Below are 25,846 nucleotides of genomic sequence, written 5' to 3' on the forward strand. Positions count from 1 at the left end.
TTGTTTCCCGCACAGCATTCATTGATGTTTGGAGAGGCGCGGGCTTTCATTGATGACAAGTTTCAATTCATCAGTCCAAATTTTAGGCAGTTAGGCAGAGGCAAATAATTTACCCAAGGTTTTGTATAAAGGCAATAAACCCAGAATTCCAGGATGCAAGCCATTATTATGTTGTTGTTTTTCATCAGTGTCAGTTAACCCTCAAATGCCCATTTTTCGGAAATTAATATTTTTCCCGTGTTCAGGGGTCATTTTGGGCAACTTTTGTTCTGCGGAAACCTATTTTTTTAAATGTTTTATGTTTATCTTGATTCCTTTTCACTATTTTTATTTTCATTTAGATGCTGTGTTGTGCTTATATTTGTCTCTGATAGTATTTGGCTTATTCTACCACCTCATTACAATTTGCCGTTTAAGTTTTTTTCATATTTTTACAGTTACTAATTTTATTTTTTGCTTGTTTTTCTACATTTTCTACTAAAAAATGATCATAATCATTTAAATTTTATAAAATTCAAAGAGGCATAGTCTGCGTGAGATATTACAAAAATTACTGCACTTTTTTTTTACATCAAACAGATAATGTTAATGAAAACACACAGCCTAAGTTGCCCCTAGAAAATATACATTTTTTTAAATACTGGCAAAATCTTATAAAACTAGTCAAACTTCCAATAGTAACATTATCTTAAATTTTAAGCGTATTTCTATCTGAAGCATTTTAAAGATCTAAAACAATTTTTTTTGGCGAATTTTCAAAGTTCACCTAAAGGCAGGATTGAGCTGTAGAGGGATATAATTTGGCTTGCATACAGATGTTCGAGAAGACATTTCCAATTAATTGGCATCCTTGGGATCTGCTGATGCAAAGAAAATTTCAAATCTTGTACAATTTGTTGCTAAAGCCAGTGATTTGTTAGAAGTAAATTACAAAAACAAAAAAAGAATAAGTATAAGAGAAAAAATAACTCTTAATTATACATTAACGATATCTGGTTCGATTTGAAATCATAAAAAATTAAACTTTTGTCAAATTTTCGGCACCATTCTTAATTAACACTGACCTACAAAAATTGTCAAAAATGACTGCGCAGGCTCAACTCGAGGGGAAGCATAAATTTTGAGATCCTCAGAAACACCGCACTAATTCTCTGTACAAACTTTGGAGAAAAGCCATTCGGCCCTGACTAAATATTATTGAAAAATCCAAAATGCACGTGTTTCTGGGGACCTCAAAGTTCATGCTTCCCTTTGAGTTGAACCTGCGCAGAAATTTTGTTGGTCGGTGTAATAATACTTACAAGCCAAACATTTCAATTTCTGTAAAAAAAATCAAAAATAATTTTTTTCCACGTTGAACAAATAGTTTCGGAACCAAAAGTTACGAAATTAGGGGTAGTTCGATAACACATAGAAAACATTACTCTAGTTGGTTGTATCTTAGAAACATGAAGTTTGAACAATCACATTATTTAATGATGTTCAAACGGATAATATGAGTACAGCAATTCGGAAAAAAATATGATTAGGTGGATACAGAAAAAGAAAATAATAAACAAGTTAAATTTAGATCAGATAATCCGATTTTATGATGAATGCCTGAAAATGTTATTCAAAAGGTCCAGTAATTTTCATTAAAGAATTTTCATCTTTGCAATATAGCCATAAATCTACCTTTTATTCTGATAGTGTTTCCTCTGCTACTAAATTTACTCGCAGAGCTTCCGATAAAAACGTAACAAGCGTTAAATTCAATCAGTATCACGCCCCATGAATTTCACTGAAACCATAATTGTTCAACTTCTTCCAATTGTTCGCCCCGTTTTCACGGAAGAAAAACATATCACAACTCAAGTTAATCACTTTATTCTAGCAAATTTTCCTCGCCCATGGCGACGACAGAGTTCACCATTTTTCTTTTGAGATGAAAGCACTTTTCTCGGCATGGTTCCTTCCATCGTCGTCTTTGACAATTCCTGGAATTCCTGGTGAAGTTGGCTTCGACGAAAGTGGCCCGTGGCGGGCAAGCCAGACTAGCTATGGCGCGAAATTAATCCGTTACGTCGTCGGTCGTAAGAATCGCAACATCTGATGTCAGATGATGAGTGTGTGATATGGCAGAACGCTTATAAATAGCAGCGAAATGATTATTGCTATACAGATATTGGTTGATGTGCGCAGACGATGCCAATGAAAGACTCAAAAGAGAAATCAAACGAAATATGTTTTGGAGGAAAAAGGGACAACATTAATCAAATTATCTTTTTTTTTTAAACTTACGTATATGAAAATTATGATACAAATATTTATTTTTAAACCCATAAGAAGGTTAAATGAATTTAAAAAAACATTTCCGGAAACTAATTGTTTAAAGCCAAATTTGTACAAAACCCAAAAGCAAGAAAACAAATAGAACCCATCAGCTTCAACGTCCTATGTTACCCAAATCTCCCAAACCAACAAAAGTTAACCTAAAGCACGAAATGTTTCTTCAAAGGAATCGTCTCGCCAATCAAAAGTACTGCGAAAATCAGTTTTATTTCGCACTACAATCGCCAAACGAGTTCTGCGAAGGGTAAGTTGGCAAACAAAAACCCAGAGAGAGAAAGGAAAAACGTCACCAGTTTCGTGACAGATGAACATTGTCCATGCTATTATTCTCATTCTGTTACGGGAGGGAGTGATATGTGATCCCGAAGATAAATTGGAAGATGTCTCTTGGCAAAGTATGACGTGCGACATTAATTTCGAGACTGTTCTGGCGTGACCTAATTGTGGTGATAAATGAGCAAATTGTTGACAAATCGTTGTTTAATTTGCAACTCAAAAAATAATTCTGAAAATTTTGACATAATTTTCATCATAAAATACGAAATCATTTGAATATCCTTATACCGTCAGTGGGGTGACTATGAGTAAAACCCTCTCGTAATTTCTTAATAACAAAAAAAAATTAAATTACATCGAAAATCGGAAAAAAGCGGAAGAGATTTGATCGGCTAAATCTGTCCTAAAAATAAGCAATTCTCTCATGAACCAGCCAATGTTTTGCAAGTTTTTTTTTGGTAAGCAGATATTTTGCACCATAAAAATAGGAAAAAAAAACTATTTTTTCCGAGAGGTGTTGTTAATATTGTGGAAATTTTGTCTAAAGTGTAATCCTAATAGTGCTCAACAATGAATGTGAAGAGTGCAAAGCGATCCGTGTTGTTCCTGAAAAGTTATTAGCGATCTAAAAAAGGCGCTTTTGTATAAGAGATTTTTTTCACAAACTTCCTTAGCGACCCTTGAACCTCAACCGATATGCTTCGAAATGAGCACAGATGCTTAATTTTGCCTTTTTTCTATAATGCCATCGAAGTGCGATTAAAATATTTAACCCTCTACAACCCAACCCCGCCTTTAGACGGGCTTCGATAAAAAAAAATCGCTAAATATCAATTTTTCAACAATTTCATTGGAAAGAAGAACTCTCGGATTAGTTTTCAAAAAGCCGTAAGAGCCAATGGTAAACAAAGCCTTTTTTGCATCGGTATCCGACCTACTTACGAAAAACAAATTTCAAAAATGCTTATGATTGTTCATCTATACGTCTCTCAAGTGCCCCAAAATAAAAATTAATGAAATTTTGTTACAATTGGGAGAAAAACGAATATTAGTGTCCGAGGACACGGCCTACGGCTTTTTGAAAACTCACCCGAGAACTCTTGAAATTTCAGAAAATGTATGGGTTGGAAGCTTTACTGTGACTTTGCCAATGTTTTAAAAAATGTCATATTTAAATGTGTTTTTACCTGGGTGCTGAAAAGACAGAATGCGTAACGTGATTTCCGAATGATCCCTGTCGTGATCGAAGACTTTCTTTTATAATAAAAACACAGATATTTTGCAATTAACAAACAACACGTCTTAATCCACACAAATTAACCACAAAACTGATTTGACAATCTTTGTTCTCTCTTTCGCCGGCCGCGCGCATCTCGTTGTTTTCTCTTTCGTTGTTCTCTCTCGCAGCTCGCTAGCGCGCTCTCGCACTCAATCCGCAATCTGTCTGCTAACAAGGCAATAATCATGAAGGTGCGCACTTTTTGTTGCGCTCTAAACTCTTATTTATGAATTATATCAATCTTATAATAAATACTCATTCAATAATTTATTACATATTCAATCCTGCAACCCATAATCCCTACAATCCCCACTGCTCCTCACTAATACAACTGCACTACAGCTGTAAACATGAACAAGGCTACGTTCAAGCTCAAGCGTGACATATTTTTTGCTGCTGAAGTGACTTGTTTTGAAACAATTTGGATCTGTTGATGAACAGTTCTCTACGGAATCGGTCTTTTTTCTTTAATTTTTTTTTTGTAATTTTTAAACCGGCTGAAACTTTTTTGGTGCCTTCGGTATGCCCTAAGAAGCCATTTTGCATCATTATTTTGTCCATATAATTTTCCATACAAATTTGGCAGCTGTCCATACTAAAATGATGTATGAAAATTCAAAAACCTGTATCTTTTGAAGGATTTTTTTTATCGATTTGGTGTCTTCGGCAAAGTTGTAGGTATGGATATGGACTACACTGAAATAAAATGATATACGGTAAAAAAAATTATGGTGATTTTTTATTTAATTTTTTTGTCACTAAAACTTGATTTGCAAAAAAAAAAAATATTTTATAATTTTTTTTTATTTTTTGATATGTCCTCTAAATCAAATGCCAACTTTTTAGAAATTTCTAAGTTGTACAAAAAATCTTTGACCGAGTTATGAATTTTGAATCAATACTGATTTTTTCAAAAAATCGAAATATTGGTCGCAAAAATTTTTCAACTTCATTTTTCGATGTAAAATCAAATTTGCAATCAAAAAATACTCTGGTGAAATTTTGATAAAGTGCACCGTTTTCAAGTTAAATCCATTTTTAGGTGACTTTTTTGAAAATAGTCGCAGTTTTTCATTTTTTAAAATTAGTGCACATGTTTGCCCAATATTTTTGAAAAGCTGAGAAAATTCTCTATATTTTGCATTTTTGAACTTTGTTGATACGACCCTTAGTTGCTGAGATATTGCCATGCAAAGATTTAAAAACAGGAAAATTGATGTTTTCTTAGTCCCTACCAAACAACACACCATTTTCCAATGTCGATATCTCAACAACTAATGGTCCGATTTTCAATGTTATAATATGAAACTGTCGTGAAATTTTCCGATCTTTTCGAAAAAAGTATTTTCAAAATTGTTAAACCAAGACTAACATTTTAAAAGGGCGTAATATTTAGTGTTTGGCCCTTTTGAAATGTTAGTCTCACCAAAATTGTTTTTACCTTGCAGCATTTTTGTTTTCAGTGTAGTCCATATCCATACCTAAAACTTTGCCGAAGACACCAAATCGATCAAAAAATTCCTTCAAAAGATACAGCTGCCAAATTTGTATGGAAAATTATATGGACAAACCAATGATGCAAAATGGCTTCTTTGGGCATACCGAAGGCACCAAAAAAGTTTCAGTCGGATTAAAAATTACAAAAAAAACGAATGACCGAAATCTGAGAGAATTGCTCTGATTTTAAAGTTTTCGCTGAAAATGTATGTGCTTTGTGCTTTTTGTGTTCGTATACTAAACGATGGACGGCCAAAAGAGTCCTTCTTAGTGTTCCACGAAACGAACAATTGCGTCAAAAGTGGGTAGAATTTTATGAATCTGAAGAGCAACCGAATGGAAGTTCCGTGATTTTGTAGCATTGAAGCGCAGTGATAATATCGTTTAGTAAGTTTATTCAATATTATTTAGCTAGTGCCATTCATAGTTATTGATAATTCATCGCTTATATTCAAATAACGTCATAAACATAGGGTTTGCGTGAGACATAGCGCTTTTTTAAATGGGTAATTCTCTACCAACTCACACGAAATCGGGAAAAGTTGCCCCGACCCCTCTTCGATTTGCGTGAAACTTTGTCCTAAGGGGTAACTTTTGTCCCTGATCACGAAACCGAGGTCCGTTTTTTGATATCTCGTGACGGAGGGGCGGTACGACCCCTTCGATTTTTGAACATGCGAAAAAAGAGGTGTTTTTCAATAATTTGCAGCCTGAAACGGTGATGAGATAGAAATTTGGTGTCAAAGAGACTTTTATGTAAAATTAGACGCCCGATTTGATGGCTTACTCAGAATTCCGAATAAACGTATTTTTCATCGAAAAAAACACTAAAAAAGTTTTAAAAATTCTCCCATTTTCCGTTACTCGACTGTAAAAAATTTTGGAACATGTCATTTTATGGGAAATTTAATGTACTTTTCGAATCTACATTGTCCCAGAAGGGTCATTTTTTCATTTAGAACAAAATTTTTCATTTTAAAATTTCGTGTTTTTTCTAACTTTGCAGGGTTATTTTTTAGAGTGTAACAATGTTCTACAAAAATGTAGAGCAGACAATTACAAAAATTTTGATATATAGACATAAGGGGTTTGCTTATAAACATCACGAGTTATCGCGATTTTACGAAAAAAAGTTTTGAAAAAGTTACTTTTTGCGTTTCTCTTTGTTTCGTCGTCCGTGTCTGTCGCGGGTGACCATGAATGGCCATGATCGATGACGACCAACTTTTTCAAAACTTTTTTTCGTAAAATCGCGATAACTCGTGATGTTTATAAGCAAACCCCTGATGTCTGTATATCAAAATTTTTGTAATTGTCTGCTCTACAACTTTGTAGAACATTGTTACACTCTAAAAAATAACCCTGCAAAGTTAGAAAAAACACGAAATTTTAAAATGAAAAATTTTGTTCTAGGGTACGTTATCCATTAGTGGACCCCTTTCCTATAGTGGACCCTCTGAAGGGTTTTTAATGGAAAATTCAATAAAATCACAATTTCAAGCGTGTTGTTGTCTACAAATCTTTTATTTGGCATGTTCAGCATCATTTAGAACAATGTTGACTGACATTGAATTGTCCTTTTCACCAAAATAAGTGTTTTGAGTTCGACATCTGAAATCAGCCATGGCCACTAGCATTTTCACAACAAAACTGCATTTATATTTTATGATTGAATTAACCATCCAATCATTTTTTGACTGATTATTTAACTTCAGCAAGTCGAAGTAATGTAAGTTTAAGGATATTTACTAAAATAAAGCGAAGAAATGCAATTTTCTAGCAAAAATTAGGGGGGTCCAATATAGGACAACGAAAATCCAAACTTTTCCAAAAGTGGACCCCTGTTAATTAAACCTTCAAAAATGATGAATACTGTGTATTCAAGCAAAAGTTTCTCTAAAACATACAATAAATGCTTGTTGTTATCAACCTAAACGCATATTTTTTTAATTATGAGTATAAATATAGCTGTTTTCATGTTAAAAGTACCAATAATGCTGAAGCCGTTAGAATTTATAATTAATCAAAACTATAGTTAATTGTACTTAATTGAAGCACCATAATGATATTTTATAATAATAAATCAATAACAAAACATTTTTTTCCAATAAACATGCGTGGTTTTATCAGCAACTGTAAACAATTCTATTGTTTAGTTTCGGTCAACCATTTATGTAATTAATATGGAAAAATTTGCATCAAGATTACTTTTTTAAAGTTATTTTTATGTTTACAGTGGTTTTTGAGACGTTTTCTCTGATCTTTTTCGGAAATAAATGTGTTTAAATGTCTGTTTGGTTTTTTGTTGTTTAAAGCCAAATTTGTTAACAAAAAATATTTTTTTATGATGAAAAGTGAGCAAAATCCATCTTTTATTCATTATATCTATCATTAGACCTACACCGTGCATCAAAACATCAAATATCGGTTAAATTTGATATAAAAATAACAGTTTGCCTATAGTGGACCCGGGTCCACAATCGGATTATGGACCCGGGTCCACTATAGGAAAAGGGGGTCCACAACAGGCAAAAAAACTTTTTTTTTCAATTGGCTATTTTTCTGCTCAAAAACAAATAACTGATAAAACAAATAGTCAAAATTGTTCATAAGACTTCAGTTTTCATTGTTTTGTACAAAGGGTTATGAACAAGTGCTTAAAATATTGAAAATTTGTGAAAAATGTGCTTCGGCTCTACTAGGGGGTCCACTAATGGTTAAAATACCCTAAATGAAAAAATGACCCTTCTGGGACAATGTAGATTCGAAAAGTACATTAAATTTCCCATAAAATGACATGTTCCAAAATTTTTTACAGTCGAGTAACGGAAAATGGGAGAATTTTTAAAACTTTTTTAGTGTTTTTTTCGATGAAAAATACGTTTATTCGGAATTCTGAGTACGCCATCAAATCGGGCGTCTAATTTTACATAAAAGTCCCTTTTACACCAAATTTCTATCTCATCACCGTTTCAGGCTGCAAATTATTGAAAAACACCTCTTTTTTCACATGTTCAAAAATGGAAGGGGTCGTACCGCCCCTCCGTCACGAGATATCAAAAAACGGACCTCGGATTCGTGATCAGGGACAAAAGTTACCCCTTAGGACAAAGTTTCACGCAAATCGAAGAGGGGTCGGGGCAACTGCTGTGTGAGTTGGCGGAGAATTACCCAAATGTCAGTGACAAATTATGCCAATCTCGATTCCAACCCTCTTCATAAACTGTGTTGACTTCGAATACCTCAAAAGCTCGACCCCCTCGATTTTTTTATTTTTTATTATTAAAATAAATCATAGTTCGATTACAATACTTGCCACTTCTTGGTATCATTTTTCAAACAGTAAATTGGTTCAGCTTTGACAGTTCTAAATTGAGGCCGCTTTGCGGACCACTGTACTGCACCCAGGTTTTACTAACATTTCCTATATTTTAAGTAAAAAGAAGTATGCAGTATTTTTTCTTGTGTCCCAGACAATGCCTCTACGCATTTTTTACAATTTAAATGATAATGATTTCATTTTATAGCAGAAATTGTGAAAAACAAGCAAAAAAATAAAAAAAGACTGTAAAAATATGCAAAAATTAGATAGGCAAAATATAATGACAGGAGGTGGAGAATAGGTCAAATACTACCGAAAACAAACATAAACTAAACAAGATAAATACAAATTAAAATACTAAAAATAATAAAAGAAAAACATAACTCAAGAGAAGTTAAGTTTTTCGTAGAACAAAAGTTGCTCAAGTTAATTTTTGTTGGAAATAAAAAATGTACAAAAAACTATGAAAATAATAGCATGACAAAATCTCAAAAAAAGTTAACTTGAACTTTTGCCTACAACTTGTCCTAAATACAAGCATAATGAGGTCCCTCATACCAAACATCCACCGGAAGTTGACCGTTACGGTTCATCGATTACGATGACAGCGCGCGTTGGCGTAAAGGTCAAGTGTGAGTGTTTACCTCGGACAAAACAAAAAAAAACATACCGTAAAAGCGTAACTGCTCTGTCACTATCGCAAGGAACAAAAAACCCGAACGCACATCCTCACGTGAAAAAGTATTTCTCTTCTCTGCACGTGACCTTTTCAATTAACCTATTATGCGCCACTTTGTCAATGCAACTGGTCACACGGTGTGAACTATTTAAAAAAAAATATTTTGTATATATATTTAGCAAATAATGATCCGATTTTTAAACTATTTTCCTGAAATTCAAATTTACATGTTCCAAAACTTACACTAACTAACTAATTAAGATAAACATCGCCGGGAAAAACTCACCCCCTATGTCGTCGTCGTAACTTCGGCAAACGTTCTCGTGACTCCAGCTCAACCTAGATAATGCTGAACGTGAAGCAACAACATGTAAATTGTGAGGGAAAAATACTACAGCCCCTCCAACGTCATCACGTCCGTCAACAACAGAAAAACTGCGACGACACTTATTTTGCGGTCTCTCTCTCTCTCTCTCCTCATTTAGGGCCCCTCTTCAACGGTTGTGTGCGATGACCTCTACCCAAGTGATGTCAGCAGCGCCAGAGTTTAGGTCGCTCGTTGTTTTTGCCCATGAACCAGAGCAAACGGAGCGCTGATTTACATCTGGGTTAGATGTACTGGTTGGGGATTTTCATGGAAAGAAAAGAGTGGAAATTTTCCGGTTTCCTGTATATTACTGGGGTTTTTGCAGAATTTTTCAACATAAAAAGAGTATAAATAACTTTTCTTAATAATAGGATTCTAATTAGCATTGAAAATATAATTTCAATAAATTCAACATGTCTCATCATACTTTTTACATATCGCAGACCTTTGATTTAAAATAATAATCATGGAGTATTATATACAACAAAAAACCTTATTATTTTGTTTGTTCAGTGAATTGTTCTAAAATTGTACTGTGCATTGTTACAAAAAAAAAAACGATTTTATTTGCCCTTCTCCATTGATGAATACCCGCTATGCAATATTTCTAATCACTGCAAATAGCTGATTCCTCACATGAATGACGAAATCGATCGTATTATCGTCGATAATGGTCTTCGCTATCGTCGGGACGGTATGGTAAGTTTCAAAATATAAATACTAAAAAAAATCACAAAATACCGTATTTTTTAAAGTACTCAAATTTTTATAATTTGAAATATGGCTATCAAACGATTCGAAATTTTGCATGCATTTCCACTAATATAGATTATTGTTGATTGAAATACTCAAATTTTCACAAAATACCGTGTTTCTCGAAAATACTCAAATTTTTATAACTCGGGGGTATGGGGGTATGGGTATCAAACTATTCAAAATTTTGCATGTTTAATAAATGTTTTTGAGTTTTTCGAATGAAACACTAACATTTTCACAAAATACCATATTTTCTCGAAAATACTCAAATTTTTATAATTAGCAAATAATTCGAAATTTTGCATGTAGGGTTAAGTGGGGCAAGTGTAACAAAGCTAAGGAAATGCTCGTTATAACCCATTAAAAACGTAAAAAAATCTGTCGGATTTTTTTATAATCATCTTATTCCAGGTCTTGACTAAGACTTAGATAGAACAAGTTTTTAAAAAATCCTCTTTTAAATGTAAAAAAATAATTTTAAAAATATTTATTTTCCGAACGTTCTTCTCAACTTATGGGGCAAGAGGAACAATGCATGAAACAACATGTTAATTTGCTAGCAATTGCACTGTTATCACTTAGATAGATCAGATTAGAATGTATTTGAAGCGATTCTTTAATTTTTAGATTAAATAATAATATTTTACTAAGAATTTGATCGTTTTTACGAAAAAAAATTATTACTTAGATGAATAAAAGGAAATTTTCATAATATCATTGTATTTTACATGGACAATTTTTTTTAACAATTGTTTATCAGATTTTAAGTACTTTTATGTATTTTTTTCCCAATAAAATATGTTGTTGGAGCAATTCGCAGTTTTTCCATACTAAAAATCTATATGGTACACTTGCCCCACCTGAACAAGATTTTCATAATGCTCTCAACAAAAATAACTTAAAGTTAAATCATACCTAATAAGCAACAAATCCTCATACTGGAAATAATCAAAATTAAAAAAAATTCTGCCGTACCAGCGATTGTTCCTCTTGCCCCATATGGTCGTCTTGCCCCACCTTCCCCTATTTTTATTGTGTTAAAGTTTTTCGGATAGAATACTAAAATTATCACAAAATACCGTATTTTCTAGAAAATACTCATTTTTTTTAATTCGCAATATGGGTATCAAACGATTCAAAATTTTGCATGTATTTTAACTATTTCGAAAAAATACGCTATTTTGTGAAAATTTTAGTACAGTCCAGATTCGATTATCCGAAGTCCTCGGGAAAATTTCACTTCAGATAATCAAAACTTTGGAAAAACGAAAAAAAATATATGTCTAATTTGTGATTGTCAAGATTAAGTATGACCTCTAACCTACGCTAAAGTGACTTACAAATATTTAAAAAAAGATGGCAGCCAATATGGCGATGATGAAATATTGAAAAATGCATTTCATTTTTTAATATGTAAATTTTTTTTTTAATATATAATCAATTATTTAATTTTGACTAAAATGGGGTCGCCTGACTCGAAATTGTAGATTGATAAAAGAAAAAGAAAAATAAAACAAAAAAAAAATTTGTTCGTGATTTGATAATCCGAAGTTCCATACATGCCTTCGGATAATCGAAACTTCAGATAATCGAGTCTGAATTTTATGTCATTTAAAAAACTCTAAAACAGTTCAAATACATGAAAAATTTCAAACCGTTTGATACTCATATTGTGAATTATAAAAACTTTAGTATTTTCGAGAAAACACGGTATTTTGTGATAATTTTTGAATTTTATTCGATAAACTTTACCAACTGTTAAAATACATGCAAATTTTCGAATTGTTTGATACCCATATTGCGAGTTATAAAAATTTGAGTATTTTTGAGAAAATACGGCATTTTGTGAAAATTTGAGTTGTGGTTTGGTTGAATGAATGTATTCACAAAATTTGAGTATTTCATTCAAAAACTCTAAAACATTTAAAAGACATGCAAAATTTTTAATGTTTTGATACCTATATAGCGACTTATATTGAGTTTTTCGAGAACATGCGATATTTTGTGAAAATTTCATGCAAAAAACTCTAAAACAGTTAAAATGCATGTAAAATTTCAAATCGTTTGATACCCATATTGCAAGTGATAAAAATTTGAGTATTTGAGAGAAAATACGGTAAATTTCATACAAAAAACTCTAAAACAGTTGAAAGGCATGTAAAATTTCGAATCGTTTGATACCCATTTTGCAAATTATGAAAATTTGAGTACTTTAGAAAAAAATACGGTATTTTATGATTTTTTTAAGTATTTATACAGTCGACTCTCTGGCTGTCGATCTTCTCGATATCAATATTGCTCCATGTACCGATGAATTCTTCAGTCCCTTCAAACTGCATAGGGTAGAGTAGTCATCAATGAGACACGGGGAACAATGATAAAATGGCTCTCACAAGTCGTAGTTTCAACCAATCAGGCTCATATTTGGTGGAAAGGTGTGTCTACTGGATACACGTCTGCCATATAAGTGGCTTTGGTTATGGACGCTCCCTTGAAAAGTAATTCATAAATGTTTGATTCTGGGGTGTAAAAGTAAATCATGGACAAAAAATACTTTTTCGCTCGTAGGCTGCCGTTTACACCAAAACTAATATTTCTTCAAATGTCTCTCGACGTTCCATAGGGATTAAGTTGGGCTACAATGTCATTTCATTAGATTTGGCCAAAATTTAGAATACACCCAGAATCCAGGACTGTCTCATTGTTCCCCACTCATTTCAGCCCATGGGTAACAATGAGACACTTTGATTTTTCTTCAATAAACTTTTCAAAATCGATGGAAATCTTTCAAAACATGAATTAAAAGTGATTTTTGGCATATTTATAGAGTTTAAACTTCATTTAACCAAAAATACAAAGTTAATATATGGATTTAACAAAATTTAAATATAATATAATATATGGATTTAACAAAATTAAAATATAATATAATATATGGATTTAACAAAATTTAAATATAATATAATATATGGATTTAACAAAATTTAAATACTTTTTAGTGTAACTTTTGTTATTAAAAGTTTCATGTTGGCAAAATTGCTCTAAAATGTTCAAGGCATGTCACCTGCAATGGAACAATACAAAAACATGATGTTTTGCTAGAAAAATGTTGATTTTCGTAGAGTGTCTCATTGTTCCCCAGCTGTCTCATTGTTCCTGCCAAGTGTGTCTACAATGAGACAGTTGAATAACTCTGGCTGTAGATGTCGGATCGATCTCATATTTTGGTCAATGATAGAACACATTAAAAGAAAGATAATGCAATTAAAAGCTCATTAAGACATGCTGATGAAAAAAATAGAGAAATCGTTGAAAGTTGAAAACCAAAAGTGTCTCATTGATGACTACCCTACCCTACTTCGATTGTCTTTATTCCTCGATATTTTCTCTTACTTGAAGGATCTCTTCCTCGACGGTCCGATGGATTCTATTTGCTCTAAAAATCTATTCCGGTTGTCAATAATTTCATTTTCTAATGGCTTGCATAGACATTTTTCTTTGAGAAACGAAGCTTTGAAGGGTGTTTGTTTTTGTTTGCTGGACGTTGCCATGATTCTGCTGGTTGGCAAGAAACAACCAATTTCAATCGAGTCTTCATTTTGCATCGTTCTATAAACTGATGCTTCTCTTCCTCGACGGTCCCTTGGATATTGACAACCAGAGAGTCGACTGTACTTCAAACTGACCAAATTATTAAAAAATATTTACCAAGAGGAAGCATGAAAATAAAACATAATTTGGTTGGTTTTAGTCAATTTTAGAAATATATTAAATATAAGTTAAAATTACCACGGGACCGTGGTGTAGGGATAAGCGTGATGGCCTCTCACCCAGTCGACCTGGGTTCGATCCCAGACGGTCCCGGTGGCATTTTTCGAGACGAGATTTGTCTGATCACGCCTTCCGTCGGACGGGAAGTAAATGTTTGCCCCGGACTAACCTAAAGGTTAGGTCGTTAGCTCAGTCCAGTCTCCCTGAATCCTGTCACGGAAGAGTCGCTGGTAGGCAGTTGGACTAACAATCCAAAGGTCGTCAGTTCGAATCCCGCGATGGATGGAAGCTAAGGTGTAAAAAATGGTTTGCAATTGCCTCAACAATCAAGCCTTCGATCACCTAGTTTCGAGTAGGAATCTCGTAATCGAGAATGCCAAGGCAATGCTGTAGAGCGAATAATTTGATTTGAATTTGGTAAGTTAAAATTATCGTCCATAAAAATATCGCCGGTAGAATTACGGAATAACGATAACGATAACGATAGATTATCAATTTTTCAATATTACAACATATTTCAACATGTCCTTTTTGGCCGCCATCTTAGATTGAAAAATTCTGAACAACTTTAGCGTAGTTTAGGTGCACTACTTTAAGTGGACAATCACAAATAAAACAACGAAATTAATCTTGAAGTTACAGTAAGGCCGTTGCAAATATTTTTGAGCGAACAAATTAATTTGATTTTTTACCTGCCTTTTTAATGCCAACCAAATAACATTTACTCCAAATGCCAACGTGCGTTTGGCAGCATCCACACAATCCTGCCGAAAAAGTGGGTCAGGCACTAGCTATCCCGAAAATCAAACCAAGGAGAAAAAACTGGGACACGCCAGCCTGTGTTCTCTGACGTCATCGTTTTTCCTTCCCAGTGCTCTCAATGCTATCCAACGCGTCATTCATGGCAATGAACTGACTGGGTTCGGTCCAGGAGCGAGCCAAGTTTGGAAGGTCGCACCTGGGAAGGGGGGGGGGGGTCGTGGTAGGATTAGAACAGTCTGGAACGGGCCTAGCGAAATCAGGTCAGCGCTGCAGAAGCTTAATCTTGCCACCCAAAAACCACAATGAAAAGGTTAAATATTTATCAATCCAGGCGGGGATGAACGGTAGGAAAAGAAAATTCCTGGTTAACTTTCGGATGGCGAAAGAAAAGGATCCCCCCTCAACGAGCCCGCAGGTAAATTGTTGGAAAAGTTTTAATTGAGTCGGATTCGCTATTTTTGGATTGGTAATGGTGGATCAGAGAGAAAAAATGCTTTTTGGCACGTTTGCCAAAGAAAAAGGCACAAATAGGTTTCTCTTGAGATTAACTTTTTTTTTGTTTTGGTCGACCTTGGGAAAGCTGATCAAGGTGTCAGACACCTTGTCCGCCAAAACCAAATTTGTTTGGGAAAATTGAGACACTCATACAACACCAACTAATAACTAGGAAAATCAAGGATCACAATTTCTTTTTAAACTCAAAAGGAAAGAGGCTTTTGTTACTTTCTTCTGGTTCATCAATCAAAAACAAACAAAAATCTCTAAAACCTTGCCCCCATATCTCGTCCATTAGTCCCGGAAGTATGACCACAACAAAGCCAGAGAGGTCACACCACTCAAGTGTACACTCGGCGGCCACACCACAAACATTTGTATTCCATTTCCGTTTTGTTGTAGAGTAACAATTGACTCGCATGCGGTACACCAACACCACAGATCTATCAGGTTCATTGTCTAGGCTGACCCAGTGACCTACTGGAGCCACCCCCACGTCCGCACTTATCTCTGGTTAGTCCAGGAGTTGGCCCTCCGACACAGCATCCGACACGCTCCGATGGGTGCATCTTGTTTCGAAGGTCGGCCCGCAGTGCCCGGTGAAGCCTTCAAGTGATGCCATCCGGAAGGCCTGACTCGTGGGTCACGGAGTTCGCAGGCAGGAGAGCAGTGGCGTTGGAAAGTTCTTTTCCGGAAGGTCACATGCACGTAGGTAAAGCATAAAACCCCTTCGGTGGCCACGAGCACACGTTTGAAGGCCGCGTGTCGTTCTCGGTGAAACGTGGGACTTCCGTCACATATGCTGAAGGGGGAAATTGTATGCAAAAAGGTTGATGTGTTCAAACCGCAAAAATGCAATCATGTGCCACGTTGGTTAGATTTCAGAGCGATGGATTCACATGTTTTTGGAGGCCATGAGGATTTTGTCATATTATTCATGATTATAATCTGAGGAGCAGTTTAGTCTGTCTTTGTGATATTTATTTAAAAACATGACAAATGCAACTGTCCCGAATCATCCCAGATGAAGGAAATTCTCTTTAGCATATAGTTCCGGATCGTAAATCATCGTTTTATTCACTTCCGTATTTCATCATCATTTGAAACTGCGACTTAGAATGATCCAATCTCGCCAACTTCCAGGAAAGCCCCACAGTGATTTGCAGAACGGTGAGAAAAAAAATTATTACCATGACACAGTGCCATTCTAGTTCTAGAACCTATAACCTGTCTGTCGAGAGAGTTCCAACTTCCAGTCTTGCACAGATCCTGGGTTCGTTTGTGTCACCGCGTCGGAAGTCACCATGCTGTTCGCAGTGCTCCTGTCGATTGTGGGCACTTTACTGTTGGTTCAATACCTAAAGTTTACCTGGACGACTCAGTACATTGAAAAGATTCCACCATGCATGCCCAAATCGCTGTACCCACTCGTGGGCCACATTCCCATGCTCGTTGGGCTTGATTCCGAAGGCATCTTCAACATGATGGCCAGCGCATGTCGGCAGGTAGACCGGCTGGGTCGTCTAATGATCGGGCCACTTCCGGTGATTCTGATCAACCATCCGGAAACGATGGAGGCCGTGATGACCAGTGAGCATATGCTGAGCAAGCCGTTCTTCTACGACTTTATGGAGGTGTCCGATGGAATTTTCGGAATGAGAGGTAGGAAGACATGAACTGGAACTCCAAATCCCTTAATATAACGTTTTTTTCCAAGATGGCGAACGGTGGTCCCACGTGCGGAAGCTTCTGAACCGGACCTTCAACCCGGCGATACTAAAAAGCTTTCTGCCGATCATGGAGTCGAAGGCAAACACGATGGTAGAACGACTACGACCGCTGGTTTCGGGGCAGGGCAAAACCGACTCCGGAATCGACATCCTGCCGTACTTTGCCGAGTGTACCCTCGAGATGATCTTCAACACCACGATGGGCTACAACGAGGGCAATGTGCCCGGGAAGAGTGAATACCTGCACCGATTGGAAGTGTGAGTTGAACTGTGTGGGCTGACTTTGTGCAGATTTTAAAAATGCAATCTTTTTACAGAGTCATGAAAATAGTGAGCGAACGGATGGCTAATGTTCACCAATATTTGGAAGTAATCTTCCAAATGACGGAAGCGTATCGGGAGAAGCAAGCCTGCCGAAACTGGGTAGATCAGTTTGCTGAAAAGGTCTTTTAATTAATATTATGTAAACATTTCAAATTTTATTAAACTCTGCTTCTTCCATAAGATCGTTAAACACAGAAGACAGCAACTGAAAGAAGCTCAAATACAGGCGCCTGAAGAAGACGAGTTCCGAACCAAGTCAATGATCTTCCTGGACCAACTGTTGACCTATCGAGAGGGAGAAAAGGCAGTCAACTTCACCGATCAGGAGATCATGGCTCATCTGCTCACGATGATGATTGCGGTGAGTACTATTTCTCGTTCTTCAAAATACAACCAAAAAACCGATAAATTCTTCATCCAACAGGGTTCCGACACCTCCACCTTCGTAATGTCCACCGTTTGCCTGTTTCTGGCGATGCATCCAGAAGTTCAGGACAAAGTGGTGGCCGAAATGAACGCCGTATTTTCGAGCGATTCCATCGAGATCTGTCAGGACACGCTGCAGCAGCTGCGTTACACCGAACAGGTCATCAAGGAAACGCTTCGCTTGGCGCCAGTGGGCGTACTCATGGCGCGGGAAACCAGTGCCGAAGTGACGCTGAACGGAGTCCGAATCCCACCGAATCAGACCATCATGTACAATCTGTATGCGTACCACCGCCGGAAGGACATCTGGGGCCCGGATGCGGACCAGTTTGATCCGGACCGGTTTGAGCCGGAGAGGGCAGAAAAACGGCACCGTTATGCGTTTGTTCCGTTTCTCGCGGGTCAGCGGAACTGTATAGGGCATCGATATGCCATGTATTCTATGAAAATTGTACTGCTGCGGGTGCTGCAGGAGTATCGACTGTGGACGAGCTTGAAGCTTTCGGAATTGCGGTTCGAATTTAAAGTTTCACTACATCTGGTTGGACCGCATTTGGTATGGTTGAGTAAGAGAAATAAATAAAATTAAAAAATGAGCTGTTTTTTGTTATTTTTATACTATTGAAATGCAACATCTTTTGCAATCCTTCCAACATTTGAAGTTTTAGACTTTTTTAAATTAAATTTCATCACATCTTTGGTTATTGAGGAGACACATGGTACCTCTAATCTAATCTAATCTAATCAAACCCTGGCTCAGCTAATCTTTCGAAGGGATCCTGGAGAAAGCATTAGGTTAGATCACGCCTAGCTTTCTTCTTGTCATTTATTTTGCATTAAAATCCGTTTTAACATCACAAACGTATAAGCTGCCAGGCCTACTGCGTAAAGTTTACCGCAGAGATGATTCGTTGAAGTGGGTTGAGTTTGAGCATGGAGAAACATGCCCCAAGTAGCATTTTTAAACCAACTGGCCACCACCTAGTTTTATTAAGGTTTTATGGTAGCATCTTGATTGCTTAATAGTTTTATTTGGGCATTCACCGCAACCAATAAGCAAGAGCTAATTAATAGGTTCTAACAGGGTTTTATGCCTCGGACATAAAACCTAGTGACAATAAAAGGCTTTCAATAAGGTATTATAAAAGTTTTAAGAGAGTCTTGAAACCCCGATGGCAACGCCATGCCGAACGGTTTCATCACATGCTTCTTTAAAACCGGGAGTGTTTTAGCTGTCAACTGCCATTAGGCATGCAAAAAGCTTAATTAAAATCACAAGCTCCTGAAAATGCTGGCCAATTAGCAGTGTATAAATATGGCGCTAAACGCGTGTTCAGATTGAATGTGATTGACCGCCATCTTGGTTGAAAAAATAGAGAACTGAGAAATTTGGTTTATATTTGACAAAAAACTCATTTATACTGAATTTTTGATATAATTAATATAGCGATTGAAGTTTATAAATAATTTGAACTTTTTCCCAAAGAATTACAATAAAATATTTTTTCACATTAAAACTATGATTACAAAATAATGTTTTTTATGAAGAGAGTTGATTTTTTTCGCTCTATCTCCCCTACATTTATCAATAAAATTTCAACCGCAGCTGAATTTGAGCAACCAATTGTGAGAAATAATTTTGATAACCTCCAATATCTATTAACGTCATGATTCGAAATCGGGACACTTAGTAGCATATCATTTTTGTTACAGCTGACAAAAAATCATGTAATAAGTTGGAAATGTAGAAATATCATCAGGATATAGTATAAACAGTCAGTTTTAAGAGAAAGCATGCAAAATATGTCTTTTCTAACAATTTTTCATCAGAATTTGAAAATTAAAATGACTTGTTGTGCTTCGAATCCCGGATAACAGTGTCTGATTCGAAGCTGATTTGAAATCCGGACACTTTTGCTTCGAATTCCGGACACTCGATTTTGCTTATGAATCGCACAAAATTGGACTGAAATGTTAGTGAATGGCATTCTTTAGGTCTCAAATAAACAATTGATAGTTTATATTAAAATAATGGCTAGAATTTAAGAAAATCAAAAACATAAATTTCTGCTTTGCCTTTCCGCTTTTCGGACGCCTATGAAATATTTCTGTTGAATTGTTTCGCATTTTTTGGTAAATTTATAATTTTATTTTATTTAACTGTTTTGGCATTAACTACAGCGTTCAAACAAACTTTAAATGAAAGTTGATATTAGAAATCATCAAATAACTCAGTTTTGACATTGATAATGCGAACTCATATCCAAATAATTGATAAAACAAGTTGAAGTGTCCGGGTTTCGAAGCGTCCGGGAATTCGAATCATGACGTTATTTATCATCGCCATTTTTGCAAACCATCTCCATTTTATCATTTGGCAAGACAGAGGACTTATTTTTTGCCAAAATAAAACCCATTTGGCATAAGACGTTTGAAGACGTATGAAATGTTATTTTTCCTTGACTCCTGACTAGGTTTTACCAAGGCTTTGAGGATGTTGTTAGGATTCAGTTGTAAAGCCTTGAACTCCTATGTAGGTTTTAGAAATAGGCCGTGTCAACCTTTTGCGGAGGTCCTTTTGGGTTTTTACAGAGGTTTATCGGGGTTCTGGGGAGGCTGTTACGACTTAGTGGTTTTAATGTTGGTTTTGGCAGATAGGTTTTATAGCGGTTGTGACAGCTTTGATAAAGCCTAAAATGTTACTTGGGTGAAACCTCCGTTTAAGAACTATCATCAGATATTTACTCCAACGCGACTTCCAAAAGTTAAAAAATTTGGAATCTGTACTTGCCAAAATGGATTGGAATTCTGAAATAAAACTCATCATAAGTTAATTTTATTTATTTCTCTTAGTCAACCAAACTCGATGTGGCCCAACCAGTCTCATAGTAACTTCAAACTTGAACCGCAACTCCGAATACTTAAGGTCAGTCCCCAGCCGATACTCTTGCAGCACTCGCAACAGCAGAATCTTCATCGAAAGCATGGCGTATCGTTGTCCGATACAGGTACGCTGACCGGCAACAAACGGAATATACGCAAATCGGTGCCGTTTATCAGCCCGCTCCGGCTCAAACCGGTCCGGATCAAACTGGTCCGCGTCTGCACCCCAGATATCCTTCCGGCGATGATACGTATACAGATTGTACATGATGATCTGCTTCGGTGGGATACGAACTCCATGTAGCGTTTCTTCGAACTTTGTCTCCCGTGCCATGAGCACACCAACCGGCACCAAGCGAAGGGTCTCCTTGATGACCTGTTCGGTGTAACGCAGCTGCAGCAGCGTGTCCTGAGTGATCTGGACGGAGTCCGACGAGAAAACTGCACTCATTTCGGCTACCACTTTGTCCTGAACTTCTGGATGCATGGCCAGGAAGAGACAAGTCGTAGACATGGCGCCGCCTGTCGTATCCGAACCCTGTAGATTGACGAATTTAAGCCATGCATGTTCAAAAAATTTACGAAAACGCTTACCGCAACCAACATCGTTAAACACTGATCTATAATCTCCTGATCGGTGAAGTTGACTGCCCTATCTCCCTCCCGGATGGTTAACAGTTGGTCCAGGAAGATCATTGACTTGGTTCCGAACTCATCCTCGTCGGGAGCCTGCTGCATTTGAGCCTGTTTGAGCTGCTGTTGTCGTGCATGAACTGTCTAATTAGATAAATTGAACTTTATGATAAGTATTAGGAACTTTGCATAATCTTTAACTTATTTACTTTTGCAGAATACTTGTTAACAAACAATTTGTTGGCACGCTTTTCCCGGTAGGTATCAGTCATTTGAAAAAATATGTCAAAGTATTGTTGCACATTAGCCATTCGCTCGCTCATTATTTTTAAGAGCCTAAAAATGATGAAAAAATATTTATCGATTATATCTCAGCTAAATTCAACATTCAGGCTTACACTTCCAGCCGATGTAAGTACTCATTTTTGCCCACTTCATCATTGTCGTTGCAGCCCATCGTAGTGTTGTAGATTGTATCGAGGTTACACTTGGAAATGTAGGTATGTATATCGAACCCAAAGTTGGGATTATCTTCCTCGGAAACCAGGTTGCGTAGCTCTTCTATCAAGGCTTTTGCATTAGAGTCCATAATAGGCAGAAAACTTTTTAGTGTGACTGGGTTAAAAGTGCGATTCAGTAGCCTCCGAATCTTAGACCACCTTTCACCATCTGGAACCAAAATTTAAAATAACTGTTTTTGTTAAACCTTGAAAAATGCATACAAACCTACCCCTCATTCCGAAAATTCCATCAGACACCTCCATAAAGTCGTAGAAATACGGTTTGTTCAACATTCGTTCGCTGGTCAGCACGGCCTCCAACGTTTCCGGGTGGTTGATCAGAATCACCGGAAGTGGTCCGATCATCATTCGACCCAGATGATCCACGTGGCGGAATGCATTTGCCATCGCGCTAAAAATGCCCTCGGAGTCCAGCCCGCAAAGCATGGGAATGTGCCCCACAATTGGGTACAGCAATTTTGGCAGGCACGGAGTGATCTTCTGGATGTATCTGGTCGCCCAGAGATGTTTGAGGTACAGGAACAGTAACAAGGCCCCCACAATAGACAGGAGCACTTCGAACAGCATGGTTTCGAAAGCAGGTGGATGCAGGTTTTGGAATTCTTAAATAAAAAAGAACAAATGTTTAGAAATATCAGTAACTTTCATGATTGTGAAAATTCAAAATATGTAAATTTCAAAAACTCTAGCAAAAATAGTTTCAAACAAACTGGTAGTTCCATGACTGAGTAGTTAACAGTCGCGCAAAAACCTTAGTAACATGAAACCGACGTTATACGAACTTTTTTTATGAAAAGTGGCAATATGTGCGCACTTGCTTCCTTCAAAAGTACGTGCATTAGTAGCAATTAAAATTAGTCCATCTCGTGGGAAAAAAAAAGTTTGATACACCGAGTGCACGGTCCCTCAACCAGTTGGGTGGATGTTTCTCATTCCTCGGTCAACTTTGCTCTCGGATAGTGGTAACGGTAACAACAGTCGCCATGCTGTTTCTAGTGTTACTTTTCGTGATAGCAGCTCTGATAACACTTCAATACGCTCGATGGATCCGGATAAACAGCTACAGCAAGCGGATACCTTCCGTCGAACCGATTGTGCCTATTTTGGGACACATTCCGATGCTGTGCGGGATCAACACCCAGGAGATATTCGAATTTTTCGTCAAGAGCTTCCAGCAGGTCGACCGGATGGGCAAGATCATGCTTGGACCCGTTCCGATGGTGATGGTGAACCATCCGGATTTGATGGAACAAATCCTGACGAACGGCGATATGTACAATAAGCCATTTTTGTACGATTTTTTCGAGCTTGGCGTCGGATTGATCACGGAACGGGGTGAGTTTTGCGTAGATATTTCGACGCCAACATTTCTAAAAGCATCATGTACAAACCATGCGTTTTGAAAAAAACGCATTTGAATGTTGAGCATCCATTTTCAATTCCCATTTTAATATAAAAGCAAAAAAAGATGTTCTAATGATAACAAACGACGAAAAACCTTGCTTTCATTGATACTTGATCATCCAAATTCAATAAAACATTATTTCCGTCGTCTTTGTCACCCTGCTGTCATTGAGGGGGACGCTTTGTTATGATTCGTTTTTCTTCGCCGAATGTACATGGCGCTTTGTTCATGATGCTTTTTTTCGTTACGAGGTTTATGTAGTCTTTTGTTTGACAGGTTGACAGGGCTATATAAACAGGGCCTGCTGATGGCAGAGATTTTTTATTTAAAATACAGTCGACTCTCTGGTTGTCAATATCCAAGGGACCGTCGAGGAAGAGAATCATCAGTTTACAGAACGATGCAAAATGAAGACTCGATTGAAAATATTTTTTTCTTGATACCCAGCTGTGGGAGAGAATCATGGCAACGTCCATCAAACAAAAACAAACTAATGTCAAATACCCTTCAAAGCTTTGTTTCGCCAAGAAAAATGTCTATGCAAGCCATGAGAAAGTGAAATTATTGACAACCGGAAGAGATTTTTAAAGCAAACAGAATCCAAGGGACCGTCGAGGAAGAGATCCTTCAAGCAAGGGAAAATATCGAGGAATGAAGATAATTGAAGTATGCAGATTGAAGGGACTGAAGAATTCATCGATAGATGGAGAATTATTGATATCGAGAAGATCGACAGCCAGAGAGTCGACTGTAATGATTAAACAGACTTTACTGAAGTAACTTTTGCTCATTTTTGGTGGAGAGGTAGCTTATTAGGAGTACTTTTAGAATATGCAATAACCCAGAAAGTGTCAAAATGTACATGATGTCTTTTGAAATGTTACCGTCGATTTTGAAAAGCAAGTGTTGAAATGTATGTGTTGACTTTTCAGACGGGGACAAGTGGAAGCAATCTCGAAAGGCTCTAAATCGAACATTCAACTCCCAGATACTGAGAGGTTTCCTTCCGTTGATGGATGCGCGAGTGAAAACATTGGTTCAAAAGTTAGAGCCATATGCTGGGGGTGGAGAGATTGATCTGCTGGAACATATTGCCGAGTGTACCCTGGAGATGATCTTCACCACTACTATGGGGCGGTGTGAGGAGAAACTACCAGGACAGACCAGGTTTCTACATCATGTAGATCTGTACGTTCTATTTCATGGTGTGATTTGCAATTATGATAATATTGACGCCTTTACAGGTTGATGAAGCTCATTGGAGAACGAATCTTCAACGTGAACCAATTTTTGGACGTATTTTACCGCATGACAAAATCGTACCAAACGAGAAAGGTTTGCGAAGATGTTGTTAACGAGTTTACGGAAGCGGTCAGTACGATGGATTGGTTTCCCTAACAGAACAGAAAAGCAGGTTTTCTTTGCAGATCATTCAAACCCGACGTGAGGAGCTTGAAAAGGAAAGACGACTAGCACCAGAGCAGGATGAGTTTCACTCGAAGCTACTGATCTTTCTAGACCAGGTGCTTACAATACGGAAAGGCGAAGAAAACACTGGGTTTACAGATCGTGAGATTCTTGATCATCTCCTCACTATCATGGGAGCGGTATGTATCAACGAATCTCCAATGGCGATCAAAATGAAGATCATTTCTCAAAATTTCAGGGTCAGGACACTTCCGCCTATGCTGTAGCCTACACCTTGCTGCTCCTGGCAATGAACCCGAACATCCAAAACAAGGTTGTAGAAGAAATAAACTCCGTGTTCACCTCCAACTCGGTGGAAGTCACCGTAGACACCCTGCAACAGCTCAAGTACACCGAACAAGTCATCAAAGAGTCGCTTCGGCTCCTGCCAGTGGCACCAATTTTGGGACGCGAAACAAGCAAAGAAATCGAGCTCGATGGTGTCCGGATTCCCCCGAACCAAATGATCATGTACAACCTGTACGCACTGCATCGGCGACCGGATGTTTGGGGACCGGACCCGGAACGGTTTGACCCGGATCGATTCGGACCGGAAGCAGTCACGAATCGGCATCCGTATGCTTATTTGCCTTTTAGTGGTGGGCTGCGGAACTGCATCGGCTGGCGGTACGCGCTCAACTCAATGAGGATCATACTGTTGCGGATCTTGCAGAACTATGAACTGAAAACCGATCTTAGGCAGTCGGAGATGCGCTTCAAGTTCGAGATCACTATGAAACTGATCGGTCCACATCGGGTGTGGCTGACGAAGAGACCGAAGTGAAGCTAGCGATGGATTACATTTTTCAATTGAAATATGTCATGCGATGCATACAGTGGTCACTTACTTACTACCTTTGTCGACTTACTTAATTATGAATCTGTCCTTTTAGTATTGTCAAATTTTCCAAAAATAAATATT

At 37.1% G+C, this 25,846-nt stretch overlaps 3 protein-coding genes across 3 annotated transcripts; 2 read left to right on the forward strand and 1 right to left on the reverse strand.

The window, feature by feature from the left end:
- Positions 1-16,800: 16,800 nt before the first annotated feature.
- On the forward strand, positions 16,801-18,598 carry LOC6037308 (cytochrome P450 4c21). The gene is made up of 5 exons (XM_001847182.2): positions 16,801-17,197; positions 17,253-17,523; positions 17,583-17,709; positions 17,771-17,950; positions 18,014-18,598. The coding sequence occupies exons 1-5, from the start codon at positions 16,840-16,842 to the stop codon at positions 18,596-18,598; spliced, it is 1,521 nt and encodes a 506-aa protein (XP_001847234.2). The 5' UTR covers positions 16,801-16,839.
- Positions 18,599-20,851: 2,253 nt separating this feature from the next.
- LOC6037307 (cytochrome P450 4c21) lies at positions 20,852-22,648 on the reverse strand. Its single transcript, XM_001847181.2, has 5 exons — positions 22,262-22,648; positions 21,930-22,200; positions 21,741-21,867; positions 21,493-21,675; positions 20,852-21,436 (listed from the first exon to the last, which is right to left on the reverse strand). The coding sequence occupies exons 1-5, from the start codon at positions 22,617-22,619 to the stop codon at positions 20,852-20,854; spliced, it is 1,524 nt and encodes a 507-aa protein (XP_001847233.2). The 5' UTR covers positions 22,620-22,648.
- A 354-nt stretch (positions 22,649-23,002) lies between these two features.
- LOC6037306 (cytochrome P450 4c21) lies at positions 23,003-25,751 on the forward strand. The gene is made up of 5 exons (XM_038264365.1): positions 23,003-23,387; positions 24,390-24,645; positions 24,702-24,828; positions 24,885-25,064; positions 25,124-25,751. The coding sequence occupies exons 1-5, from the start codon at positions 23,036-23,038 to the stop codon at positions 25,706-25,708; spliced, it is 1,500 nt and encodes a 499-aa protein (XP_038120293.1). The 5' UTR covers positions 23,003-23,035; the 3' UTR covers positions 25,709-25,751.
- Positions 25,752-25,846: the final 95 nt, after the last annotated feature.

Source organism: Culex quinquefasciatus, chromosome 3, assembly GCF_015732765.1.
Source record: "Culex quinquefasciatus strain JHB chromosome 3, VPISU_Cqui_1.0_pri_paternal, whole genome shotgun sequence".
NCBI classification, from domain to species: domain Eukaryota; kingdom Metazoa; phylum Arthropoda; class Insecta; order Diptera; family Culicidae; genus Culex; species Culex quinquefasciatus.

What these genes read in the sequence shown, in the direction of transcription:
- LOC6037308 (XM_001847182.2), top strand. Translation starts at nt 16,840, where the DNA reads ATGCTGTTCGCAGTGCTCCTGTCGATTGTGGGCACTTTACTGTTGGTT. An exon ending in TGGAATTTTCGGAATGAGAG is followed by an intron (nt 17,198 to 17,252) that starts GTAGGAAGACAT and finishes TTTTTTTCCAAG; the next exon opens with ATGGCGAACGGTGGTCCCAC. An exon ending in TAGATCAGTTTGCTGAAAAG is followed by an intron (nt 17,710 to 17,770) that starts GTCTTTTAATTA and finishes TTCTTCCATAAG; the next exon opens with ATCGTTAAACACAGAAGACA.
- LOC6037307 (XM_001847181.2), bottom strand. Translation starts at nt 22,619, where the DNA reads ATGCTGTTCGAAGTGCTCCTGTCTATTGTGGGGGCCTTGTTACTGTTC. An exon ending in TGGAATTTTCGGAATGAGGG is followed by an intron (nt 22,201 to 22,261) that starts GTAGGTTTGTAT and finishes TTTTGGTTCCAG; the next exon opens with ATGGTGAAAGGTGGTCTAAG. An exon ending in TACTTACATCGGCTGGAAGT is followed by an intron (nt 21,868 to 21,929) that starts GTAAGCCTGAAT and finishes CATCATTTTTAG; the next exon opens with GCTCTTAAAAATAATGAGCG.
- LOC6037306 (XM_038264365.1), top strand. Translation starts at nt 23,036, where the DNA reads ATGCTGTTTCTAGTGTTACTTTTCGTGATAGCAGCTCTGATAACACTT. An exon ending in CGGATTGATCACGGAACGGG is followed by an intron (nt 23,388 to 24,389) that starts GTGAGTTTTGCG and finishes TTGACTTTTCAG; the next exon opens with ACGGGGACAAGTGGAAGCAA. An exon ending in TTAACGAGTTTACGGAAGCG is followed by an intron (nt 24,829 to 24,884) that starts GTCAGTACGATG and finishes TTTTCTTTGCAG; the next exon opens with ATCATTCAAACCCGACGTGA.